Source organism: Erinaceus europaeus, chromosome 1, assembly GCF_950295315.1.
Source record: "Erinaceus europaeus chromosome 1, mEriEur2.1, whole genome shotgun sequence".
Classification (NCBI taxonomy): Eukaryota; Metazoa; Chordata; class Mammalia; order Eulipotyphla; family Erinaceidae; genus Erinaceus; species Erinaceus europaeus.
The window spans coordinates 110166511-110192459 of NC_080162.1; the positions used below are offsets into that span (position 1 = coordinate 110166511).

The window sequence follows — 25949 nt, forward strand, 5'->3', positions numbered from 1 at the left end:
CTATGTTCCTCTCCACTCTCAATTTCTGTCTCTATCTAGCAATAAAATAAACAAATCTTTGTGTTTAAAGTGATCTGAGGAGAACATGAGGCCTTTGAGGGGTGGACAGGACAAGAAGGGTGACGGGGGGGAGAAAGGGGAAAGGCAGGTCAGTCCCAGGGCAGGTCTATACCCCACCCTGAGCTTTCATAAGGCTGACTAGAAGTGAAGTGATGTCTGTGTATCGGCCTTCACCAGGTGAAGCCCCCTTCCACTCAGCCAAACTAAGAGGAAAAAGCTATAATGCTTGTCCAAAACCAGAGGCCTCCAGCCCTCTCACTTGGAAAACCCACCCTAGGTTTCTCCCAGCACTGGCCTGAATAGATTGTTCCCACTGGGGGCCTCAGGGGGGATCCTCACTACCTCCCATAGGAGTCCTGGCCCTATGGCATAGGCAGGAGGTTGTGGGAGGGTCTTAGAAGGGCAAATAGGCCCAGGGGCTTGAGCGAGACATGACTAGATGACTGACTCAACAACAGAACGCAGGTGTGCAACTGTGGACAATGATTATCTTAGGGGCCGAGTGGTGGCGCACCTGATTGAGGGCACCTGGTTGAGCACATGTTACAATGAGCAAAGACCCAAGTTCGAGTCCCCGGCCCCCACCTACAGGGGGAAAGCTTCACGAGTGGTGAAACAGTGCTGTAGGTGTCTCTGTCTCTCTTCCTCTCTACCCCCACCTTCCCTCTTGATTTCTGGCTGTCTCTGTCCAGTAAATAAAAAAAGATAATAAAAAAAGTTTTAAAAAAATGGATGATCATGGGCAACTTGAGACACCATGACTTTCCAGAGCAACAGAGGTCAAGGAACAGTCAAGAAACAAAGTGGAGTGGTCCAGGAGGTGGCACAGTGGATAAAGTATCGGACTCTCAAGCATGAGATCTTGAGTTCAATCCCCAGCAGCACATGTACCAGAGTGATGTCTTTCTCTCTCGTCCTATGTTTCTCATTAATGAATAAATAAAATCAAAAGAAAGAAAAAGAAACAAACTAGAGCTTGCAGCTGCCACTGACCATCTTATTTGGAGAGGCCCCAAGGTCTCACTGTGCTATACAAGAGAATTTTTAAAATATTAACAAGGCCTTTCTGTCTTTCTGCCTCTTAGTGGGCCTGCAAGTGTCTCTGGGTATGTGTATCTTTCCTTAATAAACTTTATCTTTCTTGCCTGAGCTGATCAGCGATCTGGTTAAAATAAATAATAAGGGGATTGGGCAGTAGCACAGCGGGTTAAGCACACATGGCGCAAAGTGCAAAGACCGGCGTAAGGATCCTGTTTCGAGCCCCCAGCTTGCCACCTGCAAGGGAGTCACTTCACAGGCAGTGAAGCAGGTCTGCAGGTGTCTGTTTTTCTCTCCTCTCTGTCTTTCCCTCCTCTCTCCATTTCTCTCTGTCCTATCCACCAACAACATCAATAACAACAATAACTACAACAATAAAAAAGGACAACAAAAGGGAAAATAAATATTAAAAAAAGTTTTAAAAAATAATATATAGGGTGGAAGGTAGATAGCATAATGGTTATGCAAATAGACTCTCATGCCTGAGGCTCCAAAGTCCTAAGTTCAATCACCTGTCCCACCATAACCCAGAGCTGAGCAGTGGTCTGGTAAAATAAATAAATAAATAAATAAATGCAAGAAATAAAACAAAGGGGACTGGGCAAGGGAACACCCAATTAAGTGCACACAGTACAAAGTGCAAGGACCCGAGTATGGACCTGCGGGGGGGAAGCAGCGAAGCAGGTCTGCAAATGTCTTATCTTTCTCCCTCTCTTTTTAAGTATTTATTTATTTATTTATTTATTTTGACCAGAACACTGCTCAGGTCTGGTTTATAGTGTTGTGGGGGATTGAACCTTTGGAGCCTCAGACATGATAGTCTTTTTGTATAATCATTATGCTATCTACTCCCCCAACTTCCCTCTCCCTCTCTATGTCCCCCTCCTATCTCAATTTCTCTGCCTTATCCAATAAAATAGAAAAAATGGCCACCAAGAGCAGTGGATTCATAGTGCCAGCACTGAGTCCCAGCGATAACCCTGGAGGCTAAAAAGGAAAAAGAAAGAAATAAAAAAAATCGAGAGGAGGGGAGGAAAAGAGGAGGAGGAGGAAAGAGACACTTGCAGTCCTGCTTCACCACTCATGAAGCTTCCCACCCTGTAGGTGGGGACCAGAGGCTTGAACGCAGGTCTTTGAACATTGTAACATGTACATTCCTGAAACACCACCCAGCCCTGGCCCCATTGTTTGTTTGTTTATTTTTTTATTACTATCTTTATTTATTGGATAGAGACAGCCAGAAATCAAGAGGGAGGGGGTGACAGAGAGGGAGACAGACAGAGAGACAGCTGCAGCCCTGCTTCACCATACATAAAGCTTTCCCCCTACAGGTGGGGACCAGGGGCTTGAACCCGGGTCCTTGCACATTGTAATACATGTGCTCAACCAGGTGCGCCACCACCCAGCCCTGGTCCCATTGTTTCTAATGGGAAGAAGTCCTCCCCTTACAGTTCTCTCTCATTCCCTGGGCTCTGCCAGGGACAGAGCAAGCCCATCAGCTCATCACACATGTGGAAGACTCAGAACACATTAATGCACCACAGTCTAGGATTTTATTATCAGTATCTCAAGTTCAAGTACAGAGTCCTGTGACATTTGACCTTTCAAGAAGGAGAATGGCAGGGGCTGTTATGTCTCCTTCCTAACCTGGGTCTACCCAGTCTGCACGACACCCAATGGGCTTCCAGGCACCCCAGCACACATAAAACAACACGTGACACAGTGTCCCAGGCACCAGGAATGTCTAACACACATGACATTGCCCTCCTCACAGGGATCCCCAAGCATGCACAGAGTCCACATAGCTGGCAACACTTCTGTTACAGGAGTGGGTTTTTCCTAGGTGTCCTTCATGCCTCTTTTCAAATATGGCTGTGCCACTCTGTCACTCTTCACTGGCCTCAGACAGACACAGGGACACAGAGGGATTACATACAAAACTGAGGTTCCTGGTCCAGGGGGACACTGACAGAATCCCTGGCAGTGTGTGTGTGTGTGTGTGTGTGTGTGTGTGTGTGTGTGTGTGTGTGTGTGTGTGTGGCAGTGGAAGGGTCCCATTCACACAGGCCCTCACAGCATGCCCTGCCCTAGGGGGCGAGGCTAGTCCTGAAGCTTGAACTCATGGATAGTAGTCATCCAGTTGGAAGGATCCTTGCCCACCATGGTGTTCTCTGTGAAAGTCACGTTCCCAGCAGCATCCACAAGGATGACTGTATTGGTTCTGAAAGAGAACATGGGGCCCACATTCAGTCTGCTGCCCTTGACTCCCCCTGCCTGGCTGGCCCCAGTTGTGATCAGATCCAAAGCTGTAGGGGTAGGATGAAAGGGGAGATGATTTTCACTCCTCAGTCGTGTGCCAGAATCAGCCTGACTTGAGATGGGTCAGAAACGAAAAGCCTTGATTTTGGGGTACAGGTGGACCCATTAAAGGCACCAAGTCTGGTAGAAAGTGAGGCTCATCTCTCTCTCTGTCTCTCTCTCCCTCTCTTCTTGCATAGATTATGTGTTTGCTCTCCCTGGCTCTTTCTCTCATGCTCTAACATGTGAATGTTCTCAATTTTCCCTAATAAAAGTTTGATGTACCTGAAAAAAAAGAAAGTAAGGCTCCCCTAATAGCTGTGCAAGCCAGCTAGTACTGTCACTTCCACTCGGATACCTCCAACCCACCCTGCCAGCCACAAACCCCAGGCCCCCACCACTCACCACTGCAGCCCCCAGGGTGACTGTGCTCATTCCTCCTAGACCCCTAGGACTCCCAGGCAGCAAAGTTCGGTGCTGCACTCTTCCAAGAGAGCCAGCTCTCAGTTATCTGGGGGCCAGGCCATCTTCAGCTAAATGGCTCACCTAGTTGAACACACTTTACCATGCTCAAGGACGAACTTTGAGCCCCCAGTCACCACACAGGAGTATCTGCATAGAGGAAACTTCATCAGCATCGAAGCAGTGCTGTTGTCTCTCCACCTCTCTTTGCTCACTCCTCAGTGTATGTGTGTGTGTGTGTGTGTGTGTGTGTGTGTGTGTGTGTGTGTGTGTGAGTCTGTCTCTTTCCCTTTCTATTTCTCATGCTTTATCTTAAAAAGAGAAGAGAAGAGAACAGGAAGAAAAGGAGCCAGCTGTTGTATGCTTTACATTGGAAATGCCTGTACGATATAGGTTTCTGTTCACCCCACACCCCTGATACTGTGGTCATTTAGTTAAAAAGAAAAGGGGGAATTGTTGTATGCTTTACATTGGGTTGTTCTAGCTCTCCCCCTGCCAAGAAAATTGGTTCAGTCCTGCTAGTTTCGCGGGCCCACTTGTCCCCGCCCCAAGGAACCCCGAGAGAGTTCCAGAGTTGGAGAGTTCGAGAGTGCTTGGCGCCGCTGCGGGGGAAGGAGGCAGGAGAGTTCTGTTTGGTGATTAGTTTGTCTTAGTTTATAAATCGTTGTTCCTGAATAAAAAAATACAGCTTCCCTGCCCAGCCGTATGTCTCTGGTCGTCTCTGTTATCCGCCCGTGAAGCTAGCCCGGCCAGCTGGAGCCTCCGAATTTTAACAACAGCCAGCGACATAGGTGGTGGTGCCCCCAGTTAAGCGCACACTGTATAAAGTGCAAGGACCCACTCAAGGATTTGGGTTCAAGCCCCTGCTCCCCACCTTCAGGTGGGATGCTTCACAAGTTGAAGAAGGTCTGCAGGTATCTCTCTGCCTCTCACCCCATCTCCCCTTCTTCTCCTACTTTCTCTGTCTTATCCAATAAAATGAAAAAAAAAAAAAAGGCCTGCAGGAGCAGTGGAATCACAGTGCAGGCACTGAACCCCAGCGATAAGCCTGGAGACAAGAAAAAGAAAGAAAGCGAAAGAAAGAACATGGGACCAGGTGGTGGTTAAGCACACACTACAGTGCACAGGACATGGATTCAAAGCCCATGGTCCTCACCTGCAGGGGGAAAGTTTCACGGAATAGTGAAGCAGGGCTACAAGTGTGTCTCTGTCTCTCTCTCCCACTTCTCTCTCAATTTCTCTCTGTACTTATCCAAAAATAAAGAAATAAGAAGAGCCTGCTGGGAGCAGTAGAGTCACACAGATGTGAAGTCAAAGCATTAACCCTTGTTAAAACAAAAACAAAAAAAAACTTCCTTACTGTTCGGTACACATACACACACACAAACACAATGTTCAGTGTGCCTTCTCCCATATAGCCCTTCCTACAGCAGAGTCCTCCCCTCACTGTGTATCACCTTTCCCCTTCCCCTCCCCCTGCAAAGGAATGCACCAACAGCCTCATTGCAGGCTGGTACCAGGAGATTACTTGCATAATGAAGGCAGGAGGTTCCTGCTGGGGTTGGTGCCTGCAGCCAAGTGCTTACCCCTAAAACAGAGGCTCCGCTTGGTGTTATGCACACAAGTACAGGTGAGCATACAACTGAGTCACACAAGGTAAGCCAGTGACAGAGGGGAAATTGGGGTGGGGGGGTACTGACAGAACGGTGCCCCTGAGTCTACCAAGGGGAGAGATGGCCAAGGCAGAAAGGCCACCATTCAAGTGTGCAAGTCAGTGGGCAGCCGAGGCCTCCCAGCCCTGCACAGCCTCTCCTCCTCCACAAGTTAGGAGAGAGGTGGGGAAGGAACTTACAGATGCCCCTTCTCATTTTTTTCTCTGGTATCAGGGTTACTGCTGGGGCTTAGTGCTTGTATCACACCACCACTCCCAGCAAACTTTTTTCTTTTTTCCTCCAGGGTTATCACTGGGGCTTGGTGCCAGCACTACAAATCCACTGCTCCTCACCACTGTGTTTTACATTTTATTAGACAGGACAGAGAGACATTGAGAGAGGAGGGGAAGATAGGGAGAAAGAGAGACACCTGCAGACCTGTTTCACCTCTGATGAAGCTTCCTCCTACAGGTGGGAAGCGGGGCTCGAACCCAGGTCCTTGAGCATGGTAATATGTGCACTTAACTGGGTGTTCCACCACCTGACCCCCTCTTTCCTTCCCTCTATAATAGGTGGGAGATGAAAGCCAGAGAGAGATAGAGAGACAGGAAGTATTAAAAAGATAGACACCGCAACACTGCTTCACTACTCATCTAGCTTCTCCCTTGCAGGTTCTCCCACACAGTGGCCCAGGGCTTGAAACAGTCCTTGCTCATGGTAATGTGTACACTCTACCAGGTGAGCCACCTACTGGTTCCAGAGACACCCATTCTGATGGCTCTCTTTCCTAGATATTCTCACCCTGTAGACAAAACCTGTGGTCATTTACCTGGGGCAGGCAACACTCCTAGGATTCGATGGCTTAATCCTGGCCCTGGTCACACAGAGGATGTGACAAGCTTGAGGAAATAGGACAAGTGAGCTGTAAAGTCAGGCAGTGGCACCTGAGTCCATAGATGTCACTCTGCCCCTCTCATGGCAACCTCGGGGGACAGGGTTTAGCTCAGGAAAGAAAAGAAGTTTTGGGGGTGGAGGGAAGTTGTGTCTGGTCTGCAAAGCTTATGGGACTAAGGGTGCTTTGTTCATGACCCTGAACTGTAATACCTGCTCACTCCCATCCCTGGAGATGAAAAGGCAGTCACTCTGGACAGGGAAGAGACTTGGACCCAGAAAGCCCAGGGAAACCCAGCTTCCTCACAGGAAAGGAGCAGACAACCCTCCAAGACCTACTGTACCTGGTACCGTAGTTCTCATGGTGCACAAACACGGCCGAGTACTTGTCCAGCATGGGTTCCACAAACTCCTTGCCCTGCTCCACGATGGCTGGGTCAGGGAGCTGCCTGGAAGAACAGAGATGGGTCTCTGGCAGTGGCCCCTGCTGCCCATGCACAGCCCTGCCTGCACACAGGAGATTCTCATGTGGTGAGCTGGAGAGCACCAGTCCCAGAAGGCAAAGGCGGGGCCTCGGGTCATTGCACATGTGATGTGTACTCTACCAGGTGAGCCACCAGGAGCCTCAGTGCCATTGATATACATTATTATAATTAGCAGGAAAACCTGTGGCCAGAAGCCAGCTGGAGCAGGGCCCAAACCTCAAACTCCCATCAATGGAATTCGAAGTGTAAAAGAAAAACTTGTGGCCAGAGGCTGAACAGAGCAATAGCCTAATGGTAGAGAGTTGGCTTAGTAAGCTGCAGCTCCACCAAGTCCAAAAACCATGGAAGTTGACGAGTGGAGAGTGAAGGATGCCTGCATCCACCAGAGAGCCCTTCAGGCTTTCAGGGTGTCTTAGCTGGATCCCCTGTTTGAGGGGGTCTTCTGAGGATGCAGCAGCTTCTGACAGAGAGGATACCTGGGAGGGGCCCTGTGGCAGGCTGCTGCTGGTCACCACAGTCACACAACCAAGGGGCTGCAGGAAGCTGGTGCAACAGCTGTACTTATGCTCCAAAGTCTTATTCTTCTCTAACTCAAAGTTAAAAGCAGCTTCAGGATCAAGCACTTTGTGCGCCCCCCACCCCCATGATGTGGAAGCATGTGGATGTCTGCCTGCCTGGAGAGGACCAGAAGATCCACCAGCAGAGAGACAGGAGGTCACTGATACTAGGCTGGCCCAGCACCAGCCTCACAGTTACTTTTTTCAAAAAAGAAAAAAAACATACAAAAGATCAACGAAAGTAAATGTTGGTTCTTCAAAAGAGTGAACAAAATCAACCAACCTTTAGGCAGACTCACAAAACAAAAAAGGGAGAAGACCCAAATAAATCAGATCGTAAATGAAAGAGGAGATATCACAACAGACACTGCAGAAATTCAATATATCGTGCGAGACTTCTATGAACAACTATATGCCACCAAGCCAGAGAACCTGGAAGAAATGGGTGATTTCCTAGATAGCTACGAATTTCCAAAATTAACTAAAGAGGAACTAGATAATATGAACAGGCCCATCACAGCTAACTAAATTGAAACAGTTATCAAAAACCTTCCCAAGAATAAAAGCCCTGGACCAGATGGTTTTACAAATGAATTCTACAAAATCTTCAAAGAAGAACTAATACCTCTACTTTTAAAAGTCTTCCAGAAGATTGAAGACACAGAAATACTCCCTTCCAGCTTCTATGAAGCCAACATCACTCTGATACCAAAAGCAGACAGGAACACAAGCAAAAAAGAAAACTACAGACCAATATCTCTGAAGAACATAGATGCTAAAATACTGAACAAAATTCTAGTCAACTGGATACAGCAGTATATTAAAAAGATTGTTCATCATGACCAATTGGGGTTTATCCCAGGCATGCAAGGTTGGCTTAGGATACATAAATCAATGAACATGATCCACCACATCAATAAAAGACCAAAAACCACATGGTCATATCAATAGATGCAGAGAAAGCCTTTGACAAAATCCAACCTCCCTTTATGATCAAAATGCTACAAAAAATGGGGATAGAAAATTCCTGAAGATAGTGGAGTCTATATATAACAAACCTATGACCAACAGCAATACTCAATGGTGAAAAATGGAAGCATTTCCACTCAGATTAGGTACTAGACAGGGCTGCCCACTATCAACATTACTATTCAACACAGTGTTGGAATTTCTTGCCATAACAATCAGGCAGGAACAAGGAATTAAAGATACACATATTGGAAGAGAAGAAGTCAAAACTCTCCCTATTTGCAGATGACATGATAGTATACTTAGAAAAACCTAAGGAATCCAGCAAGAAGCTTTTGAAAATCATCAGGCAATACAGTAAGGTGTCAGGCTACAAAATTAGCATTCAAAAGTCAGTGGCATTCCTCTATGCAAACAGTAAGGTAGAAGAAGTTGAAATCCAGAAATCAATTCCTTTTACTATAGCAACAAAAACAAAATATCTAGGAATAAACTTAATCAAAGAAGTGAAAGACTTGTAAACTAAAAATTATGAGTCACTACTCAAGGAAATTAAAAAAGACACAAAGAAGTGGAAAGATATTCCATGTTCATGGGTTTGGCAGGATTAACATCACCAAAATGAATATACTACCCAGAGCCATCTATAAATTTAATGCTATCCCCATCAAGATCCCAAGCACATTTTTTTAGGAGAATAGAACAAATGCTACAAATATTTATCTGGAACCAGAAAAGAATTGCCAAAACAATCTTGAGAAGAAAGAACCAGAGGCATCACACTCCCAGATCTCAAATTGTATTATAGAGTGATTGTAATCAAAACTTCTTGGTACTGGAACATGAATAGACATTGAATAGACATACTGACTAGTGGAATAGAATTGAGAGCCCAGAAGTAACCCCCCACACCTATGGACATCTAATCTTTGACAAAGGTGCCCAGACTATTAAATGGGGAAAGCAATTGTATGTCTCGAAGTTTTTCAAAACACAAACTGAATCTTTTCAATATATAGGCTGTGTATTTGATATGCAGACTCTCTCAAAAGCCTAGACCAAGTAGATCAGAAGCATCCAATAGCACAGCTATATATAAGATATTGGATACTGTACAGCAAACCCTAACAAAAGGACTTTTCAAAGTTAACCCAATTACCAAACAATGTGATGATAACATTAACTATCGATTGTCTTTTTGAACCTTAAGAGAGCAGGAACCTCACATCTCCACTATAGAGCCTCTACTTCCCCCAGTCCTGGAACCCTTGGATAGGGCCCACTTTCCCGTATGCCTCTCCCAATCCATATCAAATAATATTGCATCTGCCGATCACAACCTAACCAACACAACGATTGCCACCTCAACATGCTTCACTTCAGACTGTGTCCAGAGACTTCACATGTGGAATGACAACCCTTCAGCTTCATTACTCGGGAATGTCATCTCAGGTGGTTCACTTTCTAACAAAGTCCCAAAACCTAGATATACACCAGTTTCTGTGAGAGAGAGCATATGTTCACACGTATCCGTAAACTACTGTAAAATATATGCCTGAAAGCAGAAGTGCACTAGAGTTTGCAGTGAGTACCCCCCTAACACTTCCTCTCCACTATTCCAAGCTTTGGGTCCATGATTGCTCAACAATTTGTTTGGCTTCGTATGTTAACTCTCTTTTCAGTCACCAGGTTCCAGATGTCATCAGGATGCCGGCCAGGCTTCCCTAGACTGAAGACCCCACCAATGTGTCCTGGAGCTCCGCTTCCCCAGAGACCCACCCTACTAGGGCAAGAGAGAGGCAGACTGGGAGTATGGACCGACCAGTCAACGCCCATGTTCAGCGGGGAAGCAATTACAGAAGCCAGACCTTCTACCTTCTGCAACCCACAATGACCCTGGGTCCATGCTCCCAGAGGGATAGAGAATGGGAAAGCTATCAGGGGAGGGGGTGGGAAATGGATATTGGGTGGTGGGAATTGTGTGGAATTGTACCCCTCCTACCCTATGGTTTTGTTAATTGATCCTTTCTTAAATTAAAAAAAAAAATTTTTTTAAATGCGGAAAGCAGAGTCTCTTCAACAAATGTTGGAAAGAATGGGTTGAAACATGCAAAAGTCAATTCCAAGTGGATCAAGGACTTGGATGTTAGACCAGAAACTATCAGATACATAGAGGAAAATATTGGCAGAACTCTTTTCCATAGAAATTTAAAGACATCTTCAATGAAATGAATCCAATTACAAAGACTAAGTCACGTATAAACCTATGGGACTACATCAAATTAAAAAGCTTCTGCACAGCTAAAGAAACTACTACCCAAACCAAGAGATCCCTCACAGAATGGGAGAAGATCTTTACTTGCCATATATCAGACAAAAATTTAATAACTAGAATATATAAAGAGCTTGCCAGACTCAACAACAAGACAACAAATGACCCCATCCAAAAATGGGGAGTGCCATGAACAGAATATTCACCACAGAAGAGATCCAAAAGGCCGAGAAACACATGAAAAAATGTTCCAAGTCTTTGATTGTCAGAGAAATGCAAATAAAGACAACAATGAGATACCACTTCACTCCTGTGAGAATGTCATACATCAGAAAAGGTAACAGCAGTAAATGCCGGAGAGATTGTGGGGTCAAAGGAACCTTCCTGCACTGCTGGTGGGAATGTCAGTTGGTCCAACCTCTGTGGAGAACAGTCTGGAGAACTCTCAGAAGGCTAGAAATGGACCTACCCTATGATCCTGCAATTCCTCTCCTGGGGATATATCCTAAGGAACCCAACATGCCCATCCAAAAAGATCTGTGTACACATATGTTCTTAGCAGCACAATTTGTAATAGCCAAAACCTGGAAGCAACCCAGGTGTCCAAGAACAGATGAGTGGCTGAGCAAGTTGTGGTATATATACACAATGGAATACTACTTAGCTATTAAAAATGGTGACTTTACCATTTTCAGCTGATCTTGGATGGAACTTGAAAAAATCATGTTAAATGAAGTAAGTCAGAAACAGAAGGATGAATATGGGATGATCTCACTCTCAGGCAGAAGTTCAAAAACAAGATCAGAAGAGAAAACACAAGTAGAACCAGAACTTGAGTTGGCATATTGCACCAAAGTAAAAGACTCTGGGATGGGGGGGTGGGGTGGGGAGAATACAGATCCAAAAAGGATGACAGAGGACCTAGTGGGGGTTGTATTGTTATATGGAAAACTGAGAAATGTTATGCATGTACAAACTATTATATTTACTGTTGAATGTAGAACATTAATTTCATGTAATCAGTAGAGAATTAAAGAGATATTCAGTATGATTTACAACAGCTTCTAAAATGTATTAGGTGGATACCTAAGAAGACTAATCACAATTAATAAAGTTAGGGAGCAATGTTAAAACAAAAAAAGAAGGAAAGAAAGAAAAAGTGGCATTACTGTCTGGAGAGCTGCATCTCTCTTGCTAAGGACAAGGGCCAGCCTAAAACCAATACTCAGGACAACCTCTCTGTACAGAGGGAGGACAGGACATGTGAGTCCTTCCATCTGGAGCAGATGTCTGAGGAAACCCCAGGCAGCCAAGAAGGAGCCAGCAGCGGAGAGGTGTCCTTGCTGGTGGGAAAGCCCCCTGAACGGCATTCCAGGGCATCACCAGGAACTCATAGCCCCTGGGAACCCTGCTGGATGAGCAGCCTCACAACTGTGAGACCTTCTCCATCCTGTATCAGAGAGATGCCACCTGCAGCAATCCCTGTGCATGCAAATGCATGAGGCCGCAGTGGAGGGCCTGAGTGCCTCTCAATGCTCCCCATCCACGAGGGACCCCCCCCATCCAAGGTACCCTAAGGACAGGGGCGCCCATAGTGCACCACAGGAGAGCAACTCCACCCTGTGCTGGCCTGGTCACAACATTCTCATGGGAGTGATGCGTGCTGAATGACATGTGATTCTGCCCAACATCAGCTGTCTGTGATTGCTATGAAAAATGAGGCCTCAGAAGCACTGATGGGCATCTTTGCTAGCGAACAAGCCACCTGGTCCATTCCACTCTACATTACTAAGTGCTCCCCCTACCAGGGAACCGAGATGGTGGTGCATCAGTGCTACCAGGAGGACATCTTCTCCAGCCTGTGCACAGGGAGGATATCTGCCAGTGCTCCCCCCACATGCATGTGGCCCCCAAGTTGCCAGAACATTGACCCTGCTGGACCTCTATGCCTTGGAGGGGATCGAGTCCCCGCTAATTTGTAGGGACAGGTCCACACCTAGCTTGTCCCCTGTTCAGTTTTCACAGGCACAGACTAATTTTTTTTGCCTCCAGGGTTATTGCTGGGGCTCAGTGCCTGCGCTACGAATCCACTGCTCCTGGAGGCCATTTTTCTCATTTTGTTGCCCTTGTTATTGCTGTTGTTGTTGGATAGGACAGAGAGAAGTCTAGAGAGGAGGGGAAGACAGAGAGGGGGAGAGAAAGAGAGACACCTGCAGACCTGCTTCAGTGCCTGTGCAGTGATCCCCCACAGGTGGGGAGCCAGGGGCTCGAACCAGGATCTTTACACCGGTCCTTGCGCTTCACACCATATGCACTTTAACCCACTGCACTACCGCCCAATGCCCCTACACAGACCAATTTTACACGAGAAGGTGTAAGTGATGGACGTCATGGAATATTTGCACAACATCCTTAAGAACAAAGTCATCTCCATGCCTTCCTGTATATCCCCTAAGCAGTTCTTCAACTATTTGTAATATAAATAGTATGCTATTTATAATACATTAAACTGTATTAGCAAAATAAATATCCTATAGCTCTAAAAAAAAAAAAAAAAAAAACAAAGTCAAACAGTTTCCTGGTAAAATGAAACAAAGCACACACACACAGTGAAAACAATGCAGAAACTATTGAAGCATCCTGGCAGGACGGGGGTCACTGGTAGGAGGAAGGCTGACTTGAGACAGCAGTTGACTCCCAGGCAAACCCTCAGGCTGACTTTTCACTCCTGTGGTTTGCAAGCACCTGGGTGCAGCTTTCTGAGCTGCCCCACTTCCCTCTGAGCAGAGGGAAATCTCCAGTTTCTCTGAGCCCTGTCCCAGAGCACCCATCTCCTATCATTAAAGGCTCCTTGTGGGGCCAGGCAGTGGGGCACCTGGTCAAGTGCACACATTACAATGCTCAATGCCCTGGGTTCAAACTGGTGAAGCAGGACTACAGGTGTCTGCCTATTTCCCACTCTATCCCCTCCCCTCTCAATTCCTATTATCTATCCAATAATTAAAAATTAGTAATAATGATAATGGCTCCTTGCTGGGAATCTTGAACCTCACAAGGCAGGCAGCAGGTAGGCAGGCAAGAGGATATTTGGTGCTCTTGAAGTGGAGGGCCCAGCCCTATCACCCAGGCTTCCCAGGGCAGTAGAACCAGCCTCCCTCTCCAATGGAAAAGCAGGGCACCCATCCACTCACGCCTCCTTGTTCTTGAGAACATCTAGGAGCTGGATAATGAGTTCAGGCTTACGAAGAGTCTGGCTCCTCTCCACAATCTCCTGGAAAAGCTTCTTCCCGAAACACAGCTTCTTCCAGGGAGTCTCCAGCAGAGCATTGCTCAGCCCATAGGTACCTGAGGGGAGAAGGTGGTCCACGCTGGATGCAGGATCGACTCCCAATCACCAGTACTATGCAAGCTGTTGGGTCTTGCTATGGCCAGGCTGCCCCACATTGCAGAGGGTGGACTCAAGGGATTAGATAAGGAGTGAGTAGCAGCCTGGGAGGTGGTACAGTGGATAAATGTGGGCCTCTCGAGTTTGATCCCTAACATCTGTGTGTCAGGGGATTCTCTCTCCCTCCTTCCCTCCCTCCCTCTCATCAAATGGATCCATCTTTCTGCCTGGAAAGTGGCAGTATAGGCATAGCAATGGTCTTGCAAGTCTCAGGTCCTGGGTTTGATTCCTGGCACTGATGGTCAGCACTGTGCATAAGAATGGATGCCACCGGGAGTTGGGAAGTAGCGCAGTGGGTTAAGCGCACATGGCGCAAAGCGCAAGGACCAGCATAAGGATCCCAGTTCAGCCCCCAGTTCCCCACCTGCAGGGGAATTGCTTCACAAGTGGTGAAGCAGGTCTACAGGTGTCTATCTTTCTCTCCCCCTGTCTTCCCCTCCTCTCCCCACTTCTCTCTGTCCTATCCAACAGCAATGACAACAACAACAGCAATAATAACTACAACAATAAAAAAAAAAAGAAAAAAAGGAAAAAAAAAGAATGGATGCCACCACCCCCTCTCTCCTCTCATTAAATAACTACATAGGGCAGTGATGCACCTGGTTGAGTGCACATGTTATAGTGTGCAAGGACCCAGGTTGAAGTCCCTGGCCCCCACCTGCAGGAAGAAAGCTTCACAAGTGGTGAAGCTAGGCTGCAGGTGTCTCTCTGTCTCATTCTATCTCCTCCTCCCCTCTCAATTTTTTTCTTTTGTAAACCAGAGCACTGTTCAGCTCTGGTTTATGGTTGTTCCAGGGGATTGAACCTGGGACTTTGAAGCCTCAGACATGAGCACATCTTTGCATAACCATTATGCTATCTACCCGTGGCCCCCTCTCAATTTCTCTGTCTCTATCCAATAAATAAATTAAAAAAAAAACCACAGGGCTGGTAAAATAGCTCATATCAATAGCATACTGCTTTGCCATGTGTGCAACCCAGCCTTGAGCCCAGCCCTCACTGCACTGAAGAAAGTTTTAGTGCTGTGGTCTCTTTCACTCTCTCTTTTATGTTTCTGTACTATCTTTTTATTTATCTATTTATTGGGTAGAGACAGAATGAAATTGAGAGAAGAGAAGGAGACAAAGAGGGGGAGAGAAATTGCTTCACCATTTGTGAAGATTTCCCCCCGTAGCTTGAATCCAGTCCTTACATATAGTGGGAGCACTCAACCAGGTGTGCCACCCACAGTCCCATTCATTCTCCCCCACCTTCACTCCCTCTCTCATTTCATCTTTGTCTCAGTCTCTCTTGCTCTATCAGGAAAAGTAACCCCAGAGTTGTGAAGCCCCAGTACTAACAAAATAAAATTAATTTGATTTAAAAACTTAAGGATTAAACATCTGAAATCCAGCAAGGCAAAGTAAAGGAGTCCCTTGAGAAGAAACCACTTCCTCACTTCACGCCAGCCTCTTTTATGTTTTTTGCCTCCAGGATTATCACTAGGGCTCGGTGGTGCCAGCACTATGAAATTATTACTCCAGGCGGCCATTTTTTTCCATTTTATGTGACAGGGAGAGAGAAATTTAGAGGGGCAGAGAGACAGAGAGGGAGAGAGACAGATAGACATCTGCAGACCTGCTTCACCACTTGTGAAGTGACCCCCTTCAGGTGGGGAGGCAAGGGCTCAAACCAGGATCCTAGTGAGGATCCTTGGGCTTAGGGGTGGGGAGACAACATAATGATCATGCCAAATGACTTTCAATCCCCAGCACCATAAGCCAGAGTAGAGCAGTGCTCTGGTAGAAACAATCAGCCAAGCCTGGGAGGTGGTGCAGTGGATAAAGCTCAAGCATGAAGTCCTAGTTTAATCCCAGCATCTCATGTGACAGGGTGGTAGAACTCTGTTTTCTCTTTTCCCTCCCTTATGTTAATAAATATCATATATATATTTAGAGATACATAAAATATATCTAAATATATTTAATTTAATTTATTTATTGGATAGAGACAGAGAGAAATTGAGAGGGAAGATCGAAAGAAAGATACCAGGGCAACAAAAGGGAAAATAAATATTTTTAAAAAATTAAAGGGAGTCGGGCGGTAGCACAGCAGGTTAAGCGCACGTGGTGCAAAGCGCAAGGACCAGCATAAGGATCCCGGTTTGAGCCCCCGGCTCCCCACCTGCAGGGGAGTCCCTTCACAGGTGGTGAAGCAGGTCTGCAGGTGTCTCTCTTCCTCTCCCACTCTCTGTCTTCCCCTCCTCTCTCCACTTCTCTCTGTCCTATCTAACAACAACAATAACTAAAACAACAATAAAAAAAATAAGGGCAACAAAAGGGAAGATAAATAAATAAATATTTTTTAAAAATTTTAAAAAAGAAAAGAAAGATACCTGCAGCTCTGCTTCACCACTTGCAGATTCTCCCCGACAGGTGGGGACAGGGGCTTGAACCCAGGTCTTTTCACATTATAACATATGTGCTCAACCAAGTGTGCCATCACCCTGGTTTTTTGTTTGTTTGTTTGTTTTTGTTTTGTTTTAACCAGAGCACTCCTCACTCAGGCTTATGGTGTTGTGGGGGGACTGAAACTGGGACTTTGGAGACTCAGGCATGAGAGTCTCTTTCCATAACCATTATGCTATCTAGCCATACACCCCATTTATTTATTTATTTATTTATTTATTTATTTATTTATTTATTTAAAGTAACTTAGGTCAGGTATGTGCAGGTGCAGGGATGAAGCAACATGCTTAATTGAAAAGCATTTCTCCCAAACAATTTAACTGAAAACAAACACCATCAAGCACAGGGTCTCAAGCACTGCGAATACAGAGGGAAATGGGGACCCCAAAAGGACAAGGCTGTTTGACATTGCCTGGGGTGGACTGAGATAGATAAATATAGTAAAATCTAACTACAGCATTTATGTATTCTAAAATCAGATTTGGAAAACAAAAGGACAGAAAGCTATTGGGAACTTATCCCTCCTTTCTAAAAATATTTTTTTTTAATTATTATCTTTATTTATTGGATAGAGGCAGCCAGAAATCAAGAGGGCAGAGGGAGATAGAGACACTTGAAGCCCTGCTTTCTCACAAAGCTTTCTCCTGCAGGTGGGGGCTGTGGACTCAAACCAAGGTCCTTTCCCGCTGTAACACATGCGCTTACATGTTACATGTAACACATGTAACACCGGCCCTTTTAAAAAAAAATTTTTTTTTTTGGTATTATCTATTTATTTATTGAATAGAGACAGCCGGGAACGGGATGATATAGAAAGATCCTGGTTCAAGTCCCTGGCTCCCCATGTGCAGGAGGTCGCTTCACAGGCAGTGAAGCAGGTCAGCAGGTGTTTTTCTCTCTCCCTTTGTCTCCCCCTCTACTCTTGATTTCTTTCTGTCCTATTCAATAAAATGGAAAAGATGGCCATCAGGAGCAGTGGATTAGTAGTGACAGAACTGAGCCCCAGCGATAACCCTGGAGGCAAAAATAAAATAAAATAAAAATTAAAAAGTGAGGGAGAGAGAGAGAGAGAGAGAGAGAGAGAGAGAGAGAGAGAGAGACACAACTGCAACACTGCCTCACCACTTGAAAAGCTTTCCTCCTGCAGGTGGGGACTGGAGGCTCGAATCTGGGCCCTTGCACATTGTAATGTGCACTCAGCCAGGTGCGCTACAATCCACCTCAAAACTCATCCCTTCAAACAAAAGAGATGGGGTCGGAGCAGTGGGTTAAGCGCACATGGCGCCAAACGCAAGGGCCAGAGTAAGGATCTGGGTTCGAGTCCCCAGCTCCCCACCTGCGGGGGGGGTTTGTCCCACAAGTGGTGAAGCAGGTCTGCAGGTGTGTATCTTTCTCTCCCCCTGTCTTTCCCTCCTCTCTTGATTTCTCTCTATCCTATCTAATAAAAATGACAACAATAATAATAACCACAACAATGATAAAACAAGGGCAACAAAAGGGGAAAAAAACAGCCTCCAGGAGTAGTGGATTCGTAGTACAGGCACGGAGCCCCAGCAATAAGCCTGAAGGCAAAAAAAGAAAGAGAGAGAGAGAGAGAATAAATAGTAGGAGCCATGGTTAAATGGTTACATCATAGGAGTTAACATGCCTGATGCCTCAGTCCCTGGTGTCACCATATGCCAGGGTTGAGTTGTGTTCTAGTGTTTCTCTCTCTCTTTCTGATAAAAATAAAGGGGAAAAAAGGGAGTCGGCAGTAGCGCAGTGGATTAAATGCACATGGCGCAAAGCACAAGGACGGCCATAGGGATCCCAGTTCGAGCCCTCAGCTCCCAACCTGCAGGGGAGACGCTTCACAGGCGGAGTGAAGCAGGTCTGCAGGTGTCTTTCTCTCCCCGTCTTCCCCTTCTCTCTCCATTTCTCTCTGTACTAATCCAATGACATCAATAACAACAACAATAATTACAACAACAATAAAAAAACAAGGGAAACAAAAAAGGAAAATAAATAAATACAAAATTAAATAAAGGGAAAAATATTTAAAATAAATAAGTAGTAGGAAATTCAAGGTGCTGTTATCCAGAGACTCTCCTTCCAGCCCATAAATCCTGCTCCTGGTTTTCTAGTCCTCCTTCCCTCCACTCCGCCCATTTTCATACCCTCTCCTTAGAGAGGTATGATTTGTAGAGTGACTCCTACCTCCTTTACAAATACAGTGGCAATTAAACAAACTGCTTATTGATGCAAAAGCTGGTGTAACAATGTTTGGTTTTCAGTAGCACTGGGCTCCAGCCCTCACACAGCATCAAGGGCATCATGGGAGTGTTTCCTGCTACACCCACAAAAGCCTCTGGGTCTGCATAGAATGGTGGCTGTGTGTCTCTGTGTCGTTGCATTTTTTGAATTTTTAAAAAAATTTTTAAAAATATTTATTCATTTTCCCTTTTGTTGCCCTTATTGTTTGTTTTATTGTTGTAGTTATTGTTGTTGTTATTGATCTTGTCGTTGATGGATAGAACAGAGAGAAATGGAGAGAGGAAGGGAAGACAGAAAGGGGGAGAGAAAGACAGACACCTGCAGACCTGCTTCACCGCCTGTAAAGCGACTCCCCTGCAGGTGGGGAGCCAGGGGCTCCAACCGGGATCCTTAGGCTCCGTCCTTGCGCTTTGCACCACTTGCGCTTAACCCCACATGTGCTTAACCCACTGTGCTACCTCCCGACCCCTTTTTTTCTTTTTTATCCAGTAAGAGATAGGAAAATTGAGAGGGAAGGGGAAGATATAGGAGACAGAAAAAGAGATACCTGCAGACCTGCTTCACTGTTCGAAGCCTCCCACCTACAGGTTTCCCTTTCGATCTTTTTTTTTTTTTTAATATTTTATTTCACTTAGCATGCTGCTTTGTCATATACACAACCCAGATTCAAGTCTGGTCCCCACCTCATTGAAGGAGGTAAATATTTATTTATTAAATGAGTCGCACCTACTTCCTTCCCTTTCCTTTCCCTTTGCCAAAAGAAATTACTCTTTTCATTAAAAAAAAAATGATAGTAATACCTTATACTTTTCTTTCCTTTTTTTTTGGTTTTATGTTTCTGTTTTAACCAGAGCACTGCTCAGCTCTGGTTTATGGTGGTGCATGAAGACTGAACCTAGGACTTTGGAGTCTCAGAGATCTAAGTCTCTTTGCATAACCATTATGTTATCTCCCCAGCCCTCTTTTCTTTCTAAGAGAGACCACAGCACTAGAGCTTCCTTCAGTGAGGTGGGGGCTTGACTTGAACCTGGGTTGTGTACATGGTAAAGCAGTGCACTGAGCTATTTCATAAGGTCTATTTTAAGGGGCTTGGTAGTGGCACACCTGGTTGAGCACACATGTTACAATGAGCTAGGTCTTAGGTTCAAGCCCCTGGTCCCCACCTACGGGGGAAAGCTTCACGAGTGGTGAAGCAGGGCTAAAGGTGTCTTTCTGTCTCTCTCCTTCTCTATCTCCTCCTTCCCTCTCAATTTCTGGCTGTCTCTATCCAATAAATAAAGATAATAAAATAAATTTTAAAAAATAAGGTCTACTTTATTGATTTATTATAGACTTTTTCTTTAATGGGAGAGAGAACCAGACTATCACTCTGATACATATGATGCTGAAGATCAAACTTGGGATCTCATGCTTGAGAGTCCAACATTCTATCCAATGCCATATATATATATATATATATATAATCTCCAGGTGGCCTAAGCTGTGTGCACCTCCATCTGTGGGCTGGGTCCAGGCCACAGTGGCACAAGTTCAAAATCATAGTCCCAGAAAAGTGAAAGACAGCAGAGACACAGACCCTAAAAAGCCCAGTATTCTCCCCCTAGGCGTGGCCCCCATCCTGTTACCACCCAACAGTATAGGTGGGCTCACCTGGTTCCAAGAACAGGGGCTCAGGGTCTCCCCGGTTTCCATAGTAGCAAAACACGTCTCCCTTTGTAGTACTGCAGACAAAGGGGAGAGTGGGTCAGACTGGAGTCTCAGGCACGGGGTGTACACTGGCCCATCCCAGGCACCCCCAGTGGTGGCCAGCACAGAGACAGCTGGCAGTGAGGCTGGGGTGACTTAAGGCCTTAGTCCTTCTCAAAGGCAAGGTTGGGCCACTGAGACTCCTGCCTCCCAAGTCCTGGCATCTTTCAGGGACCAAGTGTGACTTGGGAGGACAACAGCTAAATGACCCTCCTGTCTCACCTACTGTGTTTGTATCATGCCATGAAGGCTGCCTACAGTCATGACTGGGGGGCGGGGGGGGGGGATCTGAGTTCCACAGTCGTGAGCACCAATTTCTTTCAAAGGTCATGGCCACCACTGCACAGCTCCTGTCTGAACTCCCCCAAAGAGACTGGGTGGTTAAAGGTGACAGAAACCTCCCACAAAGCACCAAAAACTGTGTTTTCCTACTACCACGTGGTGAGTGTGCACTGAAAAAAATAGCTATTGCGGGGTTGGCAAAGTAGCTCACTTGGATAGTACATTGCTTTGCCATATCTGTGTCCCAGGCTCAAGCCCAGTTCTGCCACACTGAAGAATCTTTGATGTTATGGTGGCTTGCGGTATCTGTATCTCTCTCTCTCTCTCTGCCACTCTGTCTTTATTAAAAAAAAAAAAAAAAAAAGCTGCAAATGCACCCACTCCTAAGCATCATAGCCTCCCTCCCTTCCTTTCTTATTTATTTATTGCACATAGACATTAAGAAATCATGGGGTTGGTGGTGGTAGGTAGCATAATGGTTATGTAAAGGTACTCTCATGCCAGAGGCTTCAAAGTCCCAAGTTCAATCCTCCACACCACCATAAGCCAGAGCTGAACAGTGAGTGCTCTGGTAAAATAAACAAATATATAAATAAATAAATGAAAGAAAAAGAGAGACAGAGAAAAATCGAGAGGGAAGGAAGAAAATGGAGAGGGGGAGGGAGAGAGTGAGAGAGGAAGAAAGAGAGAGAGAGAGAGACAGACAGACAGCCACAGGCCTACATCCACCACTTTACCACTTGTGAAGCTTTATCCCTGCAGATGGGGATCTGGGGCTTGAACCTGGGTCCTTGTTACTGAGCACTTAACCAGGTTTGCCACCATCTGGCTCTTCTTTTTTTTTTTTTTTAATATTCCTTTTGTTGCCCTTGTTGTTTTTTTATTGTTGTGGTTATTGTTGCTGTTTCTGACGGTCATTGCTGGACAGGACAGAGAAAAATGGAGAGAGAAGGGGAAGACAGAGAGGAGGAGAGAAAGATAGACACCTGCAGACCTGCTTCACGGCTTGTGAAGCGACTCCCCTACAGGTGGGGAGCCAGGGGCTCGAACTGGGATCCTTATGCCGGTCCTTGCACTTTGCGCCACGTGCATTTAACCCGCTGTGCTACCGCCCGATTCCCCCTTCTACATTCTTATAGAGAAACACAGGAGGTGGTGGCGCACCTGGTTGGGCGCACATGTTACAAACAATGCTCAAGGATCTCAGTTTGAACCTCTGGTCCCCACCTGCAGTGGGAAAGCTTTGCAAGTGAAGCAGTGTTGCAGGTGTCTCTCTTCCTATCTTCCCCTTTCTTCTCAATTTCTGGCTGTCTGTATCCAATAAAGAGAGAGAGGGAGAGGGAGAAAAAGAAAGAAGCAAAGGAGAGAATGGAAGAGACCACAGCACAAAAACTTCCTTCCATCCAGTAGGGGCTGGGTTTGAACCTGGGTTGTTCACATGGCAAAGCAGCCCATTATTCAAGCAAGCTATTTTTTTTAATTTCTAAATAATAATAGGTTATAAGATTTTAAGATTACAGTGTATAGTTCATACCACACCCACCACCATAGTTCTGTATCCCAATCCAGCCATCACCCAAAGATCACTTCCACAGTTTTAACAAGTCCTAGAAATAGTTTACTTGCTTTCTGTTTTTTTTTTACAACTTCATCTAAATCATATCTTTAGATTCCAAGATTCCACATATGAGTGAAACCATCTGGTAGTTGTCTTTTTAAAAAAATATTTATTTATTTATTTATTATTATTATTATTTTTTCCTCCTCCAGGGTTATTGCTGGGCTCGGTGCCTGCATCATGAATCCACCGCTCATGGAGGCCATTTTTTTTTTCCCCTTTTGTTGCCCTTGTTGTAGCTTCGTTGTGGTTATTATTATTATTGCCCTTGTTGACGCAATTCGTTGTTGGATAGGACAGAAAGAAATGGAGAGAGGAGGGGAAGACAGAGAAGGGGAGAGAAACATAGACACCTGCAGACCTGCTTCACCGCCTGTGAAGCGACTCCCCTGCAGGTGGGGAGCCGGGGGCTCGAACCGGGATCCTTACGCCGTCCCTGCGCTTTGCGCCACATGCGCTTAACCCACTGTGCCACCGCCCGACCCCCAAATATTTATTTATTTATTTATTCCTTTTTGACGCCCTAGTTTTTTATTGTTGTAGTTATTATTGTTATTGATGTCATTATTGTTGGATAGGGCAGAGAGAAATGGAGAGAGGAGGGGAAGACAGAGATGGGGAGAGAAAGACAGACACACGCAGACCTGCTTCACCGCCTGTGAAGCGACTCCCCTGCAGGTGGGGAGCTGGGGGCTTGAACTGGGATCCTGATGCCGGTCCCTGCGCTTTGCGCCACGTGCGCTTAACCCCCGCTGCGCTACCACTCAACTCCAGGTAGTTGTCTTTCATCCCTTCATCAAGTGAGCTTTCACCAGCCCCATCGTCAGTCTTTCTGCTAAATCTCCAGATGTCTTTCTTTTTTTTTTTCTCAACAGAGCACTACTCTACTACTCTTCTATGGCTTACAGGGGTACAGAGAATTAGACCTTTGATCTTGGGACTCCAGAACCTCAGGCATGAGTCTCTTTGCAAAACCATTATGCTATCTACCTCCATTCAATCTCCAGATGTCTTTCTGCAGACTAAAGACTCCCCATGGGGCTTGGTGGTGGCACACTAGGGCTATTGGTGGGGCTCGGTGCCTGCACCAGGTAGGATATGAATAAAGATGTTGATAATATTGAAAGTGACATGGGGTAGGGCAATGGATAAAGCATTAGACTCTTAAGCATGAGGTCCTGAGTTTGATCCCCAACATTGGTTATCTCTCTCATTGATGAATAAATACATTTAGAAAAACTGAAAGTGAGGGTTGGGTGCAGGTGGCGGTGCACCTGGCTGAGTGCATATTACAGTGCACAAGGACACCAGTTCAAGCCCTTGGTCTCCTGCAAGGGGAAAGTTTCATACGTGGTGAAGCAGTGTTGCAGGTGTCTCCATGGTGGTGGCTCAGCAGCGCCTTACAACCACAGGGGGGCAGAGGCTCAGGTTCCTTCCAGTCTGTAGCATCTCTGACCAGTGAGGTGACCCTCAAAACCCGGGGCTACTCTACCACAGCTGTGGGGAACCGATATGGGAGGGGGGTAGGGGAAGGGAATGCTAGAAGCGTGGCTACTGCAGTCACACCCATGGGTCAGCAGTCCTCACTCTGCTTCATGAGTCCCCACAATAGTGGGCCTGGGAAGGTTTAGGACCTTAAGATACTCCTGGGCCTAGAGTTGGGTGGTAGCACAGCAGGTTAAGCACGCGTGACACAAAGCACAAGGACTGGCTTAAGGATCCCGGTTCGAGCCCCCAGCTCCTCACCTGCAGGGGAGTCGCTTCACAGGCGGTGAAGCAGGTCTGCAGGTGTCTATCTTTCTCTCCCCCTCTGTCTTCCCCTCCTGTCTCCATTTCTCTCTGTCCTATCCAACAACAACATCAATAATAACTACAACAAGAAAACAACAAGGGCAACAAAAGGGAATAAGTAAATATTAAAAAAAAAAAAAAAAAGATACTCCTGGGCCCAGCAGGAACAATGTCACCCACAGTGCCATGGGGGGAGTGAGGCAGGAGTCCTGAATTCAGCCACACCTGTGGTTCAGGCTTGTGGACTTCACCCCCACCCCCACCCTCTACAGACCTACCTCAGGTCAGCTGCAATGAGGTTGAACCCATTGTAGAGGTGGCCCTCCGTGGAGACTTTCTTCAGGTAGGACATGCTGTCCATTTCAGTGGTCAGGAATTGGGTCACGAGTTTACCTGTGTGCAGGGGATAGACACCTATGACCAGATGACAGGGCTGGGCTCCTCTCCGAGGAGGCTGATGTGGGCATCCCCATGGGCTGACCCCCACCCATGCTGGCCCCACCTCATGGACCTGGCAGCCAAGGAGGCTGGCACCAAGAACTGGCTTTTAATCCCCATAATGATCCTGAGTCCAAACTCGCAGAGATAAATAGGAAAGCTTCCACTGGAGGGAATGGGATATGGAACTCTGGTGGTGAGAAATGTGTGGAATTTTACCCCTCTTACCCTATGGCTTTGTTGATATTTTCTATTTATTTTATAAATAAATTTAATTAAAAAAATAATCCTCCATGAAGGATGATAAATGACATAGTGGGGGTTGTATTGTTAAATGGGAAACTGGGGAATGTTATGCATGTACAAACTATTGTATTTACTGTTGAATGTAAAACATTAATTCCCCAATAAAGAAATTTTAAAAAATAATAATAATAATCCTCCTGCGTCCCAGGAGATGGCATAATGGATAAAGCACTGGACTCTGAAGCATTGGGGTCCTGAGCCTGATCCCTTGCACTGTGCCAAAGTGATACTCTGGTGCTCTCTCTCATAAATAAATATATATATATATTAAATGTATTGGGGGAACGGGTTCAAGCTCCCAGCTCCCCACCTGCGGGGGGTCACCTCACAAGTGGTGAAGCAGGTCTGCAGGTGTCTATCTTTCTCTCCTCCTGTCTTCACGTTCTCTCTCAGTTTTTTTCTGTTCTATCCAACAACAACAACAGCAGCAGCAATAACAACAACAAGGGCAATAAAATGGGGGAAAAAATGGCCTCCAGGAGCAGTGGATTCGTAATGTAGGCACCAAGACCCAGAGATAACCCTGGAAGCAAAAAAAAAAAAAAAAAGTATTGTGGTCTGGGAAGTAGTGCAGTAGATAAAGTGCTGGATTCTCAATCATGAAATCTCAAGCTCAATCCTCAGTACCAGAAGTGACAAGAGTGATGCTCTGGTTCTTCTTGCTCCTCTTTCCACCCTCACTCCTCCTCCTCTATCTCTTTCTCTCTCTCAGTAATGAACGAATAGTTTTTGTTTTTTAATGTAACCTCCAGGGTCCAGGGAAATGCACAGTGGTTTATGCAATAGACTTTCATGCCTAAGAGTCTGAGGTCCCAGGTTCAATAGTTAGCACTACCATAAGCCAGAACTGAGTGCTGGGGTGGGGCTGGGGAGGGGGAGCAGGGCTGGGGAGACAGCAGAGTGCTTATGCAAGACTTTCAGGCCTGAGTCTTCAAGGCT

At 46.0% G+C, this 25949-nt stretch overlaps 1 protein-coding gene across 5 annotated transcripts in view; it reads right to left on the reverse strand.

Moving 5' to 3' along the window:
* Window positions 1-25949, reverse strand: part of TANGO2 (transport and golgi organization 2 homolog) — a 47938-nt gene that overhangs the window by 3807 nt on the left and 18182 nt on the right. For 3 of the 5 annotated variants that reach the window (XM_060193461.1, XM_060193465.1, XM_060193462.1), the window contains exons 5-8: window positions 24545-24659; window positions 20480-20550; window positions 13876-14029; window positions 6746-6850 (exon numbers count right to left, since the gene is read on the reverse strand). In XM_060193461.1, coding sequence (XP_060049444.1) covers window positions 6746-6850; window positions 13876-14029; window positions 20480-20550; window positions 24545-24659 — 445 coding nt within the window. Of the gene's footprint in view, window positions 1-2632; window positions 3320-6745; window positions 6851-13875; window positions 14030-20479; window positions 20551-24544; window positions 24660-25949 lie in introns of those variants that run through there. The other 2 variants (XM_060193467.1, XM_016192692.2) reach the window with 2 other exon arrangements.